The sequence below is a fragment of the Stegostoma tigrinum genome, chromosome 17 (genome assembly GCF_030684315.1).
Source record: "Stegostoma tigrinum isolate sSteTig4 chromosome 17, sSteTig4.hap1, whole genome shotgun sequence".
Lineage (NCBI taxonomy): Eukaryota > Metazoa > Chordata > Chondrichthyes > Orectolobiformes > Stegostomatidae > Stegostoma > Stegostoma tigrinum.
The window spans coordinates 9,257,689-9,276,843 of NC_081370.1; the positions used below are offsets into that span (position 1 = coordinate 9,257,689).

At 48.2% G+C, this 19,155-nt stretch overlaps 1 protein-coding gene across 3 annotated transcripts in view; it reads right to left on the reverse strand.

Annotated features, from left to right (window-relative positions):
* Window positions 1-3,254, reverse strand: part of chid1 (chitinase domain containing 1) — a 132,639-nt gene extending 129,385 nt beyond the window's left edge. For 2 of the 3 annotated variants that reach the window (XM_059651935.1, XM_059651934.1), the window contains exons 1-2: window positions 2,985-3,254; window positions 8-157 (exon numbers count right to left, since the gene is read on the reverse strand). In XM_059651935.1, coding sequence (XP_059507918.1) covers window positions 8-157; window positions 2,985-3,149 — 315 coding nt within the window. In that variant the 5' untranslated portion in view covers window positions 3,150-3,254. The remainder of the gene's footprint in view (window positions 1-7; window positions 158-2,984) is intronic. The other variant, XM_059651933.1, reaches the window with a different exon arrangement.
* Between the last annotated feature and the right edge of the window lie 15,901 nt (window positions 3,255-19,155).

Consider the following 19,155-nt stretch of genomic DNA (forward strand, 5'->3'; position numbering starts at 1 on the left):
TACTCACAGGTGTGACATATCCCAGGACATCTCCACTGAAGTGTCGCTCTCTCACTTTGGCAGCACAGTAACTCTTCTGTTCCTTCACGATATCTCTGGCCTTGGGATCGGTGACCACCAACCCTCGATCCTGCACCAAACGTTTTGAAGGCCCTGTCTAGCAAAACAATAAGATGAAGCTGTCAATCAACATGACTCCCTCCAAAGAGAAGCCTCTTCTGCACCAACTTTGGTCAAGGGAGACCTATGGTCAAGTTGTGTGACTGATGGAAGGATGGTGTAGTGCTGCACTGGGAGCAGCAATACCAATCGCATGTCAGCTGAACACTTCCCAGAAGAATACTAAAACCCCGAGGCATTCACCTTTTCAACGCCCCAACCAACATCTCACAGCGTGGGACTTAGTTACTAACACCTTGATAGGAAAATAAAACTAAACCGCCAGAAGAGGGCAATGCCGTATGACATTGTGAATAATTCATCACATCCATGTGATTTATTCAGAGAGATTCTGACCAGGAACCTCTTCAACTAAACAGGGTTTGGGAAGATTGCTGCCCTTTCAAATGAGGCTCTGAGACACAGTGCTTCGCAAATGCAAGGACAGAGAACCAGAATGTAACAGCAGTGACGAAGAACTAAAGTACAGTTCCACATTTAACAGGCTGAATGGGAGATTCCACATACGCGGTATCCAAACTCTCAACTGGCCCTGAACCTTCCCCTACTCTTCGCTAACCGTAATTTACTTTTAATTTTGGGGGGGGGGGAAGAGGGAGAGAGTGGGGGGGCGGGGGGGGAGAAGAAGAAGGAGAGAGTGGGGGGGGGGGAAGGGGGAGAGGGGGGGGGAAGGGGGGGGAGAAGAAGGAGAGAGTGGGGGGGGGGAAGGGGGAGAGGGGGGGGAAGAAGAAGAAGGAGAGAGTGGGGGGGGGAAGGGGGAGAGGGGGGGGGAGAAGAAGAAGGAGAGAGTGGGGGGGGAAGGGGGAGAGTGGGGGGGGAAGGGGGAGAGGGGGGGGGGAAGGGGGAGAGGGGGGGGGGAAGGGGGAGAGGGGGGGGGGGAGGGGGGGGGGAAGGGGGAGAGGGGGGGGGAGGGGGGGGGAAGGGGGGGGGAGAAGAAGAAGGAGAGAGTGGGGGGGGGGGAAGGGGGAGAGGGGGGGGAAGGGGGGGGGAGAAGAAGAAGGAGAGAGTGGGGGGGGGAAGGGGGAGAGGGGGGGGAGAAGAAGAAGGAGAGAGTGGGGGGGGGAAGGGGGAGAGGGGGGGAAGGGGGAGAGGGGGGGGGGAAGGGGGAGAGGGGGGGGGGAAGGGGGAGAGGGGGGGGGGAAGGGGGAGAGGGGGGGGGAAGGGGGGGGAGAAGAAGAAGGAGAGAGTGGGGGGGGGAAGGGGGAGAGGGGGGGGGAAGGGGGAGGGGGGGGGGGAAGGGGGAGAGGGGGGGGGAAGGGGGAGAGGGGGGGGGAAGGGGGAGGGAGAAGAAGAAGGAGAGAGTGGGGGGGGAAGGGGGAGAGGGGGGGGGGAAGGGGGGGGAGAAGAAGAAGGAGAGAGTGGGGGGGGGGGAAGGGGGAGAGGGGGGGAAGGGGGGGGAGAAGAAGAAGGAGAGAGAGGGGGGGGGGAAGGGGGAGAGGGGGGGGGAAGGGGGGGGGAAGGGGGGGGAAGGGGGGGGGAAGGGGGGGGGAAGGGGGGGGAAGGGGGGGGGAAGAAGAAGGGGGGGGAAGGGGGGGGAGAAGAAGAAGGAGAGAGTGGGGGGGGGAAGGGGGAGTGGGGGGGGAAGGGGGAGTGGGGGGGGGAAGGGGGAGTGGGGGGGGGAAGGGGGAGTGGGGGGGGGAAGGGGGAGTGGGGGGGGGGAGAGGGGGGGGGAAGGGGGGGGGAGAGGGGGGGGGGAGAGGGGGGGGGGAGAGGGGGGGGGAGAGGGGGGGGGGAGAGGGGGGGGGGAGAGGGGGGGGGGAGAGGGGGGGGGAAGGGGGGGGGAAGGGGGGGGGAAGGGGGGGGAAGGGGGGGGGAAGGGGGGGGGGAAGAAGAAGGGGGGGGAAGGGGGGGGGGAGAAGAAGAAGGAGAGAGTGGGGGGGGGAAGGGGGAGTGGGGGGGGGGAGAGGGGGGGGAAGGGGGGAGGGAGAGTGGGGGGGGAGGGAGAGTGGGGGGGGAGGGAGAGTGGGGGGGGAGGGAGAGTGGGGGGGGAGGGAGAGTGGGGGGGGAGGGAGAGTGGGGGGGGAGGGAGAGTGGGGGGGGAGGGAGAGTGGGGGGGGGGAGAGTGGGGGGGGGGAGAGTGGGGGGGGGGAGAGTGGGGGGGGGGAGAGTGGGGGGGGGGAGAGTGGGGGGGGGGAGAGTGGGGGGGGGGAGAGTGGGGAAGAGGAAGGAGTGGGGGGGGGAAGAGGAAGGAGTGGGGGGGGAAGAGGAAGGAGTGGGGGGGGGGGAAGAGGAAGGAGTGGGGGGGGGGGAAGAGGAAGGAGTGGGGGGGGGGGAAGAGGAAGGAGTGGGGGGGGGGGAAGAGGAAGGAGTGGGGGGGGGAAGAGGAAGGAGTGGGGGGGGGAAGAGGAAGGAGTGGGGGGGGGGAAGAGGAAGGAGTGGGGGGGGGAAGAGGAAGGAGTGGGGGGGGGAAAGAGAGGAAGGAGGAGTGGGTGCGGAGTCTGCGCTGTTGGTGGGGCGGGGGGAGAGGAGAAGAAGAATGGGGCGGGAGCCTGTGTTGTAGGAGAGGGAGGGGAAATGGAGGGGGGGGGGCAGTCTGTGCTGTGGGAGAAGGAGGGGAAATGGAGGGGGGGGCAGTCTGTGCTGTGGGAGAAGGAGGGGAAATGGAGGGGGGGGCAGTCTGTGCTGTGGGAGAAGGAGGGGATTGGGTGGGGAGTCTTTGCTGTCGGGGGGAGGAGGAAAATGGGGGTGTGTGGTTTGGGGGGGTGGAGTGTGTGCTGGGGGGGGCGGAAGAGGAATGGGAGGTGTGCGTTACTCTACACAGGGCTCCCCCTCGTCCCCAATGTACCTCCCGCACGCGGCCTCACCTGGTGCTCGGACCCGCGGCCTACCGCCTGTTTCCTGCTGTCTGTCCGCGACAGAGTGGCCCCGGCCCCGCTTAGACAGAGCACCAGGAGCAGGGACACAGGAAGGGGGCCCGACACATGGCCTGAGGGGCACCGCCTAGAACCGAGAAACACCACAACCCCCATGGACAGGAACCCGGAAGGGGCGGGTATCAGACTAAATCCCACCCACTAAGGGGCAAACAGGATGGAATAAACCCCGCATCTTTAGGGGCGATGGTTTGAGTAAACCCCGCCCCCTTAAGGCCATTGGCGGAGTGAACCCCGCCCCTAGGGGAGGGCTGGAGTAAACCCCGCCCCTGCCCGTGTGGGGAATTCTGGAATTAAACCCGCCCCCTGGTGGGGACAGAACGTGAGGGAGGGGCATTACTGTAGATGTGTAGGGGAGGGGAATGAGCTGTATGGTGTGTGCGGGTTAGTGGGCGTGACACAGTGTGAGTCGGGGGATGAGTGGGAGCGAGGGGTGTTGATGGGGGCGTGAGTGGGGGCGAGGGGTGTTGATGGGGGCGTGAGTGGGAGCGAGGGGTGTTGATGGAGGGGTGTTGATGGGGTGGTGAGTGGAGGCGAGGGGTGTTGATGGGGTGAGTGGGGGCGAGGGGTGTTGATGGGGGGGTGAGTGGAGGCGAGGGGTGTTGATGGGGTGTGAGTGGAGGCGAGGGGTGTTGATGCAGGTGAGGGGTGGTAATGGGGCATTAGTGGAGGTGAGGGGTGTTAATGGGGGGTTCTTGGAGGTGAGAGGGTATTAAGGGGGTTTAGTGGAGATAAGGGGGTGTTAATGGGGTTTTGTGGAGATTAGGGGGTGTTAATGGGGCATTAGTGGAGGTGACGGGGTTTTAATGGGGTTAGTGGTGGTGAGGGGGTGTTAATGAGGGATTAGTGGAGGTGAGGGGGTGTTAATGTGGGGTTAGTGGAGGTGAGGGGATGTTAATGGGGGGTTAATGGAGGTGAGGGGGTGTTAATGGGGGGTTAGTGGAGGTGAGGGGGTGTTAATGGGGGGGTTAATGGAGGTGAGGGGGTGTTAATGGGGTTTTGTGGAGGTGAGGGAGTGTTAATGGGGGGTTGTGGAGGTGAGTGGGTGTTAATGGGGGGTTGTGGAGGTGAGGGGGTGTTAATGGGGGGTTAGTGGAGGTGAGGGGGTGTTAATGGTTGGTCACTGGGGATAATAGGGGTTTGTGGGCATGGGGGTTGTTAATTGGTTAATGTGGGTAATGAGGATTAGTGGAGGTGAGCGTGTGTTAATGATGGGGTGAGGGTATGTTAATGGGGGGGGGTTTGGTAGAGGTGAGGATGTGTTATTGGGGATGTAAGGAGATGGGAGTGAAATCAGTTCCACACATTGTGTGGGTGAAGAGTGGAGTTGGAGGATGGCGCAGGGTGCAGTGTGCTGGGGCAGGGATGGCGGAGAGTACTGGGGACAGGGATGGTGGAGAGCGCTGTGGGGGATGGTGGAGAGCGCTGGGCGGGGGATGGTGGGAAGTGCTTGCGGGGGGGATGGTGGGAAGTGCTGGGGGTGGGGATAGGGGCAGAGTTTGCTGCTACTGTGGTTTTCCGTAGCTTCCTATAGGAACAGCTCAATTACACAACAACAAAAAATGATCACCTCTCAGTTTCTGTCAGCTAACTGCAAACATAACCAGTGATATGTACGAGATGATCAGCATGGATTGTATTCTCAAATACCTCGGGTGGAATTTGATACTTCTGTGGGTTAGCTCGCCACCACAGGCAAGGGATTTCTGTTTGCCAAATGTCCACCTCCTGTGATCTCAGCAAGTGCTCTCAATCAGAACCAACAAGTTATCCAGTGACTACATAGAAAATCTATACATCACCAAAGCAGGATAGCTTACTTAAAGGAATGAAGGAAGAACTGAATTAATTCAATCAAGTCACAGAGCAGTAAAAACACAAACACATCAATAACTTATAAATAGTCAGGACACCAGCTAGTTAGGAGGGCTAAAGGGAAAGCTGGTAAGTTAATGGAGTACTGACAGTTTTGACAAATCAATAATTGAATTTGAATAACAGTGAGTATTAATCAATTGGTGACTGATCTACCTGCCGATGTGGAATTTAAAAATTACATCACTTATAGACAGATGGGTTAAAAAGGAGCTTGCCTTCTTTACTCAGACCAGAGTATAGGAGTTGGGACGTCATATTAAGGATGCACTGGATATAGGTGAGGCCACTTCTGGAATACTGGTGTCCAGTTCTGGTCTCCCTGTTATAGGAAGGCTATCAAGCTGGAGAGGATTGAGATTAGATTTACCATGATGTTGCCAAGCATGGAATGTTTAAGTTATAAAGAGACGGTGCATAGGCTGGGACATTGTTCACTGGAGCATAGGAGGTTGAGAAGCTACCTGATAGAAGTTTATAAAATAATGAGGGGTATATTCAGGGTTAATGGTAGTTGTCTTTTCCCTAGGATGGGGGTTCTCAGGAGAGCGGTTCATGTGTGGAATGGACTTCCTCTGGAGTGGTGGATGTGGGTACAACTACAACGTTTAAAAGACATTTGGATAAGTACAATGAACAGCAAAGGTTTGGATGGATATGGGCCAGGGGCAGGCAGATGGGGCTAGTTTAGTTTGGGATTATGTTCGACACAGGACTGGTTGAGCTGAAGGGTCTGTTTCTGTGCCGAATGACTATGTCGATGACTGGCATGACCTCAATTTCTCAAAGCGTCCTGTCACCTCAAATTAAAATCTAGTTTTGTTCTCTCACCTCTACCTGTGGAGGTGATAGAAGCAAATACAGTAGCAACATTTAAGAAGTACAAAGACAGACACATGAATGGGCAGGGCATAGAAGGATACAGACCATGTGCAGGCAGATGGGATTAGTCTAGAATAGCATCGTGGTCAGCACAGACATGGTGGGCCAAAGGGCCTGTTCCTGTGCTGTACTGTTCTGTGTTCCATGACAGCCCTTTTAAATCAGGCTCAGGTTGAACATTCAGGAATACAAGGCTTGAGTAACTGTTGGTCCCTTCTTATTCTTATTGGAGCTCACCACAGACACCAATAATGTCTGTGCTTGGGACACTGACCAGTTTCTGTTTTATTCAGGTCGTGTATCTTTGAAATAAATGAAAGGGACAGAGTTGACTTGCATTCAACATAATTTTATTGACAAAATACACTGAAAACATAAAACGGGCCATATGGCTGAATATTATTGAAAATCCTGTTCTTTGGTGATAACACTCCCGACTCTTAATTACTCTACTAATCGCAACATTAAATCTTTGTCACTACCCTTATCTAAATTACAATTGGTTACCAGATTAGGACCAGGTACTATCCATGCAACTAAACATGACCAGGTTCTGATAGACTTGGCAGAAGTTGACCGTGCACACGGTCAGCTTCTCTTTCTCTCCAGGTGGTTAGAGCTGTCTAATGTGAAAATGGCTGCCAGGTGTCCCCTTTTATCGGTCCCTGCTGCATTAATCCAGAATGCTCTCTGGCCCTTCCAGGTCAAGGCTATAACATTTAATGGGATGGTTACCCTCAGTGTACAGCTTCTGATGTATCAAGGGCATGTCCCCCTCTCTATACATGGTCATGGCAAGTCTGCTCGCCATTTTCCAATACAGAAACCAGCCTCGTTTTCCACGGGATTTCCATGGAATCTGGAATTGTCCTCACATGCCTTTGTCTTGTGTGGATGTTTTGTGCTTGACCTTTCAGGAAAGCCCCATTGGGTTTGGCTGTTCAGAGTTTGCCTGTTCTGGTTTCGGGCCTAACTGTTCAGTCCCTGGGCTATCTGGTCATGCCAGGCATTCTGCTCAGCTGCCTGATATTATTGTTTGCTTCTCAGACTACTGCCCAGTTGGTTTTAACACGGTCCAATAGCATCAGCAGAAATCCCCACAGGAAACTCACTCCTGATTCTATTCCAGTGCAACCTGTTCACCTTGTAGATGTTCCATATCCCCCTGAGCCAGTGTCCCCAGATAAAAGCCCTCTGTCCTGCCACACATTCTTCTACTTTATCTTCCAGTTTCCATACTCATTACTTTGTTATTTTTCACCCCTAGCTCTCTAATTTCTGACAGCAGGACCACTTATTTTTAATTCTTCTATTTACAACTGTTCTGCTGTTATTGCGAAATTGTGGATTGGAAGCTGGACATTAGAATTTGTTTGTAAATTGATAAGGGAGAAGAGTGTGTGGTCCCTTAAAAAAATGTGTTCCTTTAGGCTTGGAGATGTAAAACAAAATGCGAGCAGCAGCAGATGCACAAAAAGTTCTTGAAATTGAAATGTCGTGCCAAAAGGCTATACTGATAGCTGGTCAAGCAGTGTTTTTACCACGACCACAGGTTTTTTGAATTCAGCCAATTAATTTAAACCAGGTATCAAAGCCCAATTAAATTTAAATCTGATGGCTTTGACAACCTCAGACCAATCCTGTTGTAAGAAATTAATAGATCATCGAGGGTATAAAAGAAGAGGGCGTTTGAAAATTGGGGTGAGAGCAAACTGCCATCTGTTACAAGAACAGCTCTCAGCAACCATCAGCTCTAAAGAAAGAGAAACTCACTAGGTCTCACAGAAATCTCTAAGATCTCAGAGCAAGCACCATCTAAATAGAGGTACTATGGCACTCCCAGTTAATTTTCCTGACACAAGAATTCAACAGAGGAAGGTGTTCCTGACAGGGACAGTGGAGAAAGACATTCTGGAAGATTTATCCCACTGTAATTTCAAGGGATTAAGCTTTAATGTTTTTTAATCAATTTGGTTTATATAAGTTGGGCATGTACCTATAGGACAGCATGCAATTAGAATTTTGTTTTATTCAGGAATAGTTAGTGGTTAAGGGGGAATTGTTCAGTTTGTTAGTAGTTCTGTTAATTTGTTCGCTGTTAGAGTTAGATAAATCAATTGTTACTTGTTGATTATAAAGTGAGTGTCAGGGGATTTCTTTCATTTAACCAATCTTTTAATAGATTATAAGTAGAGATGAACTTCTCTGGGTGTTTTGGTTTTGGTTATCAGAGAAGTGGGGGGTGTGGGTGGGGTTTGACCACTCTGTGACACTCTTAAACGACTGATGGCAGAGGTGAAAATTGGAAGCTGGGCCTATTCGTTCAGATGTAGGAAGTTGCAAGGGAATCTCCTGAGATTTGCTGAGGCTTGTTAGCATGAGCATGGCAAGGAAACTCAGGCGGAATAGATCCCAGATCAGATTGTAACTTTAACTATGACTACGAGACCCCAGGTAGACATTGCAGTAAGTGCAGAAGATGTGTATAGGGCATGTCCGCATACAACACACATGAACAGGCTATATATCATATACAATACAAATGAGCAAACTGTACACATCCATAAGCATCACTCATTAATAGACTACAGATCTATACTCATGAACAGATTGTATCCATCTGTGGCATTCATTAGCACACCCTATATCCAGCGATGACACACACATACAATATCCATTAACTGACAATAACACAAAAGGTTCAGGACTGCAGCAACATAGTTTGGATCCTGCAATCTCTGAAATGACAGCGTCCAGCTGCTGTCAAAGCTGGGCTGGGTGTGCTACAGGCAGTCAGGACCAGCAGTCTGAGAAGTACATGGCCCTGCACTCCATTCCACTAACTAATAGAGCACTGGCAAAGCCACAAGGGCACGAGTGGCGTCAGACCAGTGCCCCCTCCATACTAGGAGACAGGGTGGTACTGCTGTCATCCTGCCAAAGGGCAGGACCACATACAGACCTTCCCTCTCTGTGAAAAGGTACCTCTGAGGACACTCTGGAGGTGACCAGCATTTCCACTCTGCCTGCCACCCTCAGGCAAAGGGGGAGCTCAAGCTGGAGGAGGCTAGACCTGCCCCTGGACAAGACACAATCCGTGTGTCCTGATCCTCCAGACACAAAATGCTGGGAAATGCCTTGTTTTGTTCTCGTTGCATTTCACCTGATTTTTCCCAAATTCTCACCCTGCTTCGGGGTCCGGGAAGGTTTTGCCCTGAGACAGCAGTGAACTGATTTCTTGGCAACTGGCATTAGCAGCATTTAGCCAGCAGGCTGCAGCATTGACCAGAGAATGGGAGCAAACATCAAGGCTTTCAAACTCCACTCAATCCCAGTGTTTGGAAGAGTACTGAAGAAACTGAGATGGGAATTTGATTAAAACAAAGATGAGATAGAGTCTCTTCACAGACTCAATGCTGTGTAGGGTGAAGATGGTGCTGTTGGGTCACTGTATAGCAAGAATCAGTCTTCATATCCATTAAGGAGCTGACAATTCTGGGAATCATCAGGAAAAAAAAATGAAGGTAATTGTAGCAGTAGCTCCAATTGTAGGCAGTGAGATTTACTCTATTTCTTGTACTTCATGGTGAGAGGAGAGTTAGTCTCTCTTCAATGTAGGGGCAGAGAGGAGATACTCCCAGGACATTGAGACTGTTCCTGCAGGTTGGACTGAGGTCTGAGCAATCAACGACAAACAGTGAACAGGAACTGACAGCAAGAGTTTCGCTCATAATTTTGAGTCCCAGAACTCTACCCCATTAAATCACAGCCTTGGTAATGCTTAGGCTACTTGAGAAATTTAACATTGAAATGGTGCAAAGGATGCTTTTAGATAACTTTTAGTGTGATATTTGTTCCAACAACTGCCATTGGTAAATATGAATCTAATTAAATGAGATAAATCAGCAGACTGTCTGTCTGAAGGTAACGTTAATGTGGCCCCTGGAGTGTGTGGATGAGCACCACCAGCTCTGCACTGAAGACCGGGGGAAAGTAATGACCTTTAGGACACTCTGTGCTGACCCAGTGAGCCTGGGTCTGTACTCAGTCAGCTGTACACCCTGCTACCCCAGGTTGAGGCACAATTGCCAGTAGGTTGGGTCACATCGCAATGTGTAGGCACATGGAATGGAGATTACATCCAGTTTCCTCTTCATCAAGTTGAAATCCCACCAGTTCAGACTAGATCTCCTGCCTGCCCCTATCTGCAGACTGAGGGGAGACTGGATCTCCTGCCTGTCCCTATCCCCAGACTCAGGGGAGACTGGATCTCCTGCCTGTCCCTGTCCCCAGACTCAGCGGAGACTGGATCTCCTGCCTGTCCCTATCCCCAGACTCAGGGGAGACTGGATCTCTTGACTGTATGATTCCTTGTGGAGTGTTAATCAGACAGAGATTGGTATGTATTCCAGCTGTACCTAAGACCGGAATTCAAAGCAGGAGTCTGAACATTCCTGGTCTCCGATCCTATTCACTGTGAATAAGGTGAAGACAGATCCTGAATCTTCTGCGAGAGGCTGAGCCTGCATTTCAAATCCCAGAGTCATCCCAGTGTATAACCCAGCCTCTCCCTGTCCATCCCAGCCTTTCTTAGTTTATCCTGGGTTTTCCCAGTTAGTTTGAGTTATAAGGAGAAGTTAGACAGGCTGGGACTTTTCTCCCCTGGAGTGTAGTAGACAGGAGGGTGACCTTATAGAGTCTATAAAATAGTGAGAGGCATTGCAAAGATAGATAGCTAACAGCATTTCCCATGGTAGGGCAGCCTGAAATTAAAGGGTGTAGGTTTAAGGTGAGAGGTGAGAAGTGAGAGATACAAAAGGGGTCAGAGGGGCAATTTTTTTCACACGGAGGGTGGTGAGTGTCTGGAACAGGCTGCTAGAGATAGTGATGAATGTATGTACAACATCACCATTGAAGAGACATTTGGACAGATACATGGATGGGATAGTTACGGAGGGATATGGACCAAACATGGGCAAATGGGGCTGGTTAAAGTATGAAAACTGGGCAGCTGGACAAGTTGGGCCAATAGGCTTGATTCCATAATGTGGACCTCTATGACTATATAACCTGGTCTTTCCCAGTACCCTCCACCACCCCAGGTTTAATCCAAACTTTTCCAGTTTGTCCTGGTTTCATGCAGAATATCCCAACCTCTCCCAGTTTAAACCGGTTGTCCCCAGTTTAACACAGTCTTTTCCAGCTGATCCTAGCCTTTCCCAGTCTATCACAGTTTAGCCCCCGGGCCTGACCAGTTATTTCAGAGTGAGAGCGTATGAGGCCGGTTTTTCCGAAGTGAGTAGATCCTGAACCATGCCCTGTCACTCTCTCTTCAAAGAGATTTTCCAGTGTTGTCCAAAGCATCCAAATGGGACACATTGCTATTTCATTTTGTTGCAAAAAACTGCACCATCGTGCTCTGTGTGGGTCAGTATTGATCCTGGAGGATTTGCACTCTGACCCGAACTGATTTCAGTTGTGTCTAGGTTCATTGTACTTTACTTTGTTGAACGTTGCCTTGAGGTGAAAGTGAGCAGGATCCCTGGCAGCCCCTTTTCTGGCCCTGTCCCAGTCTGGGCTCTAATGATGGTCAGTGTACACTATCTGCATTGGGAGGTGACCTCAGGGCCAAGGAGTAGATACCACCTGATGATGACTTTATCACACACGTTGTGAAGTGCATGTGTGTGTGTATACACACTCCGGTTTAAAGCTGCCATTACTACCCTGTTCTGCAGATAAAAAAAAAGTTGAAAGCAAATATGGTGACCAAAGATTCCAAATTCAGACTGGGAGGAGGGCAATGCCTTCACCTTTCCTAGCATCACGCTGGACTTCTGCTCTGTACTTCTTCAAACTCTCTCACTCTGTGACAGTAGGCTAGCTCTGGAAGTGGACATGGGGCAGAAGGCAATGAAGTGTTAAAGGGATTCAGTAAACACTGGGCTCAGATGCAATGTGTTACATTGTATGCATCAGGTCACTCTGAAACACTCCGTGTTTAGGCACTAACCTCAGTGCTGTGCTGCTTATGATCTCTGACCTCTCCCTCTGATCGGGCATTATATTGTCAAACCATTCGAGCGAACGTGGATTCCAGCTGCAGAAGTAATAAAGTCACTCGGGGGACATGTCAGTCCTTGCCTAATGTGCTCACATTTAATCAAAGCACGAAACGCAGTAAGTTCACTGTGACCTCACTGACTGGCACGTTTCTGTAATTGCCAAGATCGAACTAGTTATTTACAGCCTGGCCTGATACAGCAATGTTCTCTGTGTGCCCACTCTTTGATTTGTGACGGAACAGGCTGTATAATGGGAGGGCAAGGGGAGATCATTACTGTGACTGAGGCCAGTGGCCCCATCTGCGGCTGAGACCCATACAGAACAGAGGCTGGTCAGTCCCCACCCTGAGGAAAACCAGACTCCTGTTCTCAGGCTCAATTTCAATCCTTGGAGTCATTGCACGCATCAATGTTAGATGGAATTCAGAATTTTGAGCCATTAATTTGTTAACTTTGGCAAGAGACAAGATTTCTAAGACAGCAGCAGTGAGTTGTCACGATTCTAATTCATTTCTCTCCTACTTGCGAGCACTTCCCTGACAGTTTCCCAAAGATGAGGCAAGTCAAAAGGTATGACAAATCTCACAGCTTAGTGAGTCCACTCAGAATGAGGTCCCTACTCAGATACAGCTTTATAAGGCCCTGCAAGTGGCAGGCAGGGTCTTGGAAGCTGGACGGTGCTGTAGCAAGGCAGGATGTGCTCTTCACCCTGGACTAACAGGGAAGCTTTAACACCAGCTCATGCCATCCTTGTCCAAGACCCAGGTCAGTGTGCAAAAACAGTCGCTGGAAGAACTCAGCAGGGCTGGCAGTACCTGTGAAGAAAAAAGTCAGAGTTAATGTTTTGGGTCCCATGACTCTTCCTCAGAACATTGTATGGACTCAGTCAACTAGAGGGATCCCCTGCACTTTGTACAGTATAGGTTTGAGGAGAGAGGGGAAAGATATAAAAGTGGCCTAAGAGGCAACTTTTTCACACAGAGTGTGACCCATGTATGGAACAAGCTGCTGGGGGAGGTAATAGAGACGGGTACAATTACAACATTTAAAAGATATTTGGGCAGATACTTACAGAGAAAAAGTATAGAGGGATATGGGCCAATTGCATGCAAATGGAACAAGGTCATTTTGGGAAACTTTGTTGGCATAGATGAGTTGGGCCAAAGGGTCTGTTCTTATGCTATATGAATCTAACACAAAAACCAGAAAAGGAAGGCAAACAAGTGGGAAAGAGAGTTCTCACTTCTCAAAACAGGAATTGCCATCTGTTTTAACCTGTGATAAAGCTCCACGAGGCACCACTGCAAGGGAAGTGACTTATACTCAGGTTTCAGGTACAGGGAAGGTCTCAGAATTTATTTCAGATCGAACAGAGCAAATTTAGAGAAGTTTGAGGAAAGAATCTAACAGTAAAGGAAAAGTCAGAGGAATTCTGATTCGAGAGGTCTCAGTAAATTGAGCCATATTTCAGGGTGGGGAGAGTTGGTGGGACAGGATAGGATGTATAAAAGTCACAGCCAGAAGACTTTACTTACAAAGTTATGCAGATGAAAGGTTGTTGTGTTTGGGAACTCGGCAAAGGTGGAAGACATCCATCTTTGCCCAAACTGAAGCAGGAAAATCCACCTTAGTGTCAGAAGCTGGGAGGAACATGTCAAAGTGGGAAGCCACCATTTTGATTTGTTAGAATGGTGGGAAAATCCCATCAAGCAACACAGTGATGCAATGGAGCAGAACTGAAAGGATTGGAAGCAGCAAATCTCCACAGAGTGGCCATGTAACAATCTAAAGCTTCATTGAATAGGGCATTATTGCAAGACAGGGCTTGAAATGTCCTCAGATTTGTCAATTACTGCAATATTACAGCCACACTGAATTCAACAAGTTTAAAAGCAAGTGAGTTAACACAGAAGTTGTTATTTGCAACTGAATAAACAATACAGTACAAATAGCATTCAGATTAATACTTAAAAAATCTTTCTGAATCAAAGTATTTAAAAATACAACAAAAACAATTTATAACCACTTGATAAAGCAAAAATAGACGGAAAAATAATTCTTTGAATTGGATTCAAGGTCAAAAGTGGATGAAACTGAACACAAGGGTGTGGTGGTAACAAAGCGTGGAGCTGGATGAACACAGCAGGCCAAACAGCGTCTTGGGAGTACAAAAGCTGACGTTTCGGGCGTAGACCCTTCATCAGAAATGGTCTCAGCCTGAAACATCAGCCTTCCTGCTCCTCTGATGCTGCTTGGCCTGCTGTGTTTATCTAGCTCCACATTTTGTTATCTCGGATTCTCCAGCAGCTGCAGTTCCCACTATCTCTGCTATAAGGGTGTGGTGAATGTGGGTGAAGGGGAGGAGTGAGGGATAGGGGGATTGGTGATGTTGGAAGAGAATGGAGGGGGTGAGGAGTGTGCGGTAAGGGATGGTGACTGTCAGCAATGTGAGGATGGAGCAGTGAGGGTGAGGAGCGTGGAGAAATTGGTGAAGCTGAGGCGTGTGTGTGAGAGGGTGGTTAGGGTGATGACTGTGGGGGAGGGGTTAATGACAGTGACGGTGAGGAGTGTGGGGCGAGGGGGTGGTAGGGGCTGAATAAAGAGGTGCTAGATCTGTGTGTTCCTGTTGGAGGGCCCATTTTGCTGCTTTTTCTGAATCAAAGTATTTAAAAATACAACAAAAACAATTTATAACCACTTGATAAAGCAAAAATAGACGGAAAAATAATTCTTTGAATTGGATTCAAGGTCAAAAGTGGATGAAACTGAGCACAAGGGTGTGGTGGTAACAAAGCGTGGAGCTGGATGAACACAGCAGGCCAAACAGCGTCTTGGGAGTACAAAAGCTTACGTTTCGGGCGTAGACCCTTCATCAGAAATGGTCTCAGCCTGAAACATCAGCCTTCCTGCTCCTGTGTGTTCCTGTTGGAGGGCCCATTTTGCTGCTTTTTGCCGTCATGAAAGTAAGCAAGACCGATGGGGCTATAGGATCTCATATTGTTGAGTCATCTTTATACCCTCACGCACACTGAAATCCACTGACACATACTCATCACTACATCTATTCCCTCATGACACACATTTCCCATCCTCACCCACACTTGCATTCTCAACTAACAGTAAACTTATCCCTAACCCCAATGCCAACCCTAACCCTAACCTCATTCACAGCTGCACACTTATCAAAGCCCAAAATGTATCCCTAAACTAACTCTGACCCCAACCCTGACACTCATCTTCACCTTCCTCCACCCCAGTCACAAAACACTTATCTCTCTCCCTAATCCTCACCCCTACCCTAACCCTAACCATAACCATAATCCTCACCTACACCCTTATTCGCAACACACACTTACCCTAAACCCAAACTCAACATTAATCCTAATCCTAACACTAACCTTAACCTTAACATGATCCCTAACCCAAACCCTACACCTGACTTCATCCTCACTGACACTGTCATTCACAACCACACACTTACCCTATCCCAAGACTTAACCACGACCCTAACCAAACCCTAATCGTAACCCTAACACTAACCTGAACCTTAATCGTAACCCTAACAAAAATGCTTACTCTAACCCAACAATCATCCACAACTACATCCTCATTCATACCCACATACTTAACCCTAAATGTATCAATAACACTAACCCTAACCCAAACTCATCCTCACCTACTCATTCACAACCACACACTTTCTTAATCCTAAACTTATCCCTAACCCTAACATACATCCTCAATACAACCACACACTTTCACTAGCCCAAAATGTTTTCCTAACCCGAACACTAAACCTCATCCTAACTCTAAAGCTAACCCTGACACTGACCCTAAGTTCTTCCCTAACCCTAGCCCTAATCATAACCCTCATCCTCACCTACACCCTCATTCAGAAACACACTTACTCTAAGTGTAAAATTATCCCTAAACTTAACCTTAACCCTCAACCTCACAGGAACCTATCGTCACCATCACCCACATTCAGAGCCACACACTTGCCCTAATCCTAAACTTATCCCTTACCCTATCCCTAATCGAAATCCTGACACTAAAGATATCCCTTACCCTGAGCCTAACCCTGATCCTGACCCAAACTCTAACCCTAAACCAAGCCCTAAGCCTAAACCTTACACTAACCGTAGTTCTAACCCTAACTCTAATTCTAATACTAACCCAAACTCTCTTCCGAACCAACACCCTCATTCATAACTTCTAAACTTATTCCTATCACTGACCCTAAACCTGACCCTAACCTCATAGTCACCTACACTGTCATTCACAACCACACATTTACCTCACCGTAAATTTATCCCTAACCCGAACCCTAATCCTACCCCAAACCCTAACCTCATACTCACCTACACCCTCATTCACAACCAAACACTTACCCTAGCCCTAACCTTATCCCTAACCCAAACACTAAACCTAATCCTAACCGAAATCCGAAAACTAACCTGAACCATAACCTCATCCTCACCTACACCTTCATGCATAACCACACCCTCATCCTAAACCTAAATTATTCCTAATTCTAATGCTAATCCTAACCCTAACTAAATCCTAAATCTAACCCTAACTATAACCTCATGCTCACCTACGTGCTTATTCACAACCACATAATTTCCTAATCTAAATTTATCCCGAAGCCTAATCCCAACCCTAATCCTAACCCTCACCCAGCACTAAAATACATCCTCAACATAGCCATACACTTCCACTAACCCTAAACGTATCAGTAGCACTGATTCTAAACCTCAACCTAACCCTAATACTAACCGCAACACGAAGACTAACACTAACCCTATCATGCTTACCTGAATCATAAACTTATCCATAACCCTAGCCCTAATCCTAACCCTCATCCTCATGTACACCCTCATTCAGAACCACACTCTTACCTAACCGTAAACTTACCCCTAACCCAAAACCTAATCCTAACCCTAACTTAAACCCTACTCACCAACGGCATCATTGATAACCCCACACTTACTCTAACCCCAAATGTATCCTTAATACTAACATTAACCCTAACCCTAACCCTAACACAAACACTAAACCAAATTGTAACCATTGCCCTGAACCTAATGCTAACCATCATCCTCTCCTACACACTCATTCACATCCACACAATGATCCGAACACTAAATTTATCCTTAACCCTAACCCCAAACCAAACACTAAACCCAACCCTAACAATAACTGTGACATGAAACCTAATCCACATCCTCTCCTACACATTCATTCACAACCACATATATACCGTAACCCTGGATTTATCCCAAACCCAATCGATAACCCTAACCATAATCCTAACCCTAGCCTTTACCCTAATCCTAATCCACAACTACACCTTCATTTACAACCAAAAATTTACAGTAACCCTAAGCTTATCTCTAACCTTAACCCTAACCCTAATCCTAACTTTAACCTTAGTCCTAACCCTAGCCCTAAACCTCACATACACCTTCATTCACAACAACACACCTACCCTAAATCAAAGCTAACAGTAACCATAAGCTTGACACTAATACTAAATCTAACCCTAACCTTCATCTAACGCACACCCTGAATCACAGCCAAACATTTACTCAAACCTATAATTTATCCCTAGCCCTAACCCAAAACTTCACCCATCCCTAACCTTAACACTAACCTAAACAATAAACTTACCCTAACCTTCACCCTAACCTCATCCTCTTCCTCATCTATAGCCTCATTCACAACCACAAACTTAACCTAAACCTAAATTTATCCTTAATCCTAAACCTAACACTAATATCAACCCTAACCCTAGCCCTAACACTGATCGTAACCGTTAATTTATCCCCAACACAAAACTTTTCCCTAACCCTAATCCTTATCCTCATGTACACCCTAATTCATAACCACGCACTTACCCGAACTGTAAAATTATCCTTAAACCTAACACTAACCCTAAACCTAATCCTAACCTCATCTTCAACATCACCGTCAATCAGAACCACACACTTACCATAACCCTAAACACAGATGTAATCTGAACCCACACCCTATATATCACCCTAACCTACACCCTCATTCACAACTACACACTTACCCTATCCATAAAATTATCCTTAAACCTAACCCTCACCATAAATTTAACCCCAGACATCATCCTCACCTACATTATCAATTACACACTTACCCCAATCCTAAGCCCAATGCTAGCCCCAACCCTAACAATACCTCTAATCTTACCCAGAAGCCTAACACTAACCCTATACCCTCACAGCACACTTAATCTAAACCTAAACCTATCCTTAAGATAACCCTCACCCTAACCCTAACTGTAACTGTAACCCTAACCCTATTTACTGGAACCCTAATGTTATCTCCAACTCTAACCTAAGACAAATCCTAAACTCGTCCCCAACACTAACCTTACCATAACTTGAACCCTCATCCTCACCAACACCTTCAGTCACAAAAATACTTTTACCCTAACCCTCAAGTTAGGCTTAACCCTAAATCTAAACCTAACCTCATCCACACCTACAACCTCATCGACAACGACTCACTTACCCTAACCCTAAACTTATCATTAACCCTAACAATGACCCTAGCCCTAACCCGAACCCAAATAATAAACCAGACCCTAATCCTAACCCTCATCCTTACCTACACTCTAATTCACACTTACCTGAAATGTAAACTAATTCCTAGCCCTAAACTTATACCCAACTCTAACCCTATCCCTAACCCTATACTTTACCCTAACACTAACTCTCATCCTCATGCACACCCTGATTTACAAACAAGCACTTAGCCTACCCCTAATCCTAACCGTAACCCTAAACCGAACCCTAAGCTTAAAACTAACCCTCACTCTAATCCTCTCCTACACACTCAACCGCAACCACTCATTAGGCCTAACCCAAAGTTAACCTAAACATAATCCTGACACTGACACTGACACTAAACCTAACCAAACCCTTGCACTCATCCTTCCCATCTCATTCATAACTAATCACTTTAACCCTAAACTTATCCCTAAACCGAACCGTAACCCTAACCCTAACTCTAACGTACATCCCGAACACAACCACACACTTTCACTAAAACAAATCGTATCCCTAACCCTAATGCTAAACCTCACCCTAACTCTAAAACTAACCCTAACACTGACTCTAAACTTTTCCCTAACCCCAAACCTAATCCTAACCCTCATCCTCACCTACACCCTCATTCACAACTACACACAAACCCTAACCCAAAACTTTACCCATCCCTAATCCTAACCCTACCCCTAGCCCTAA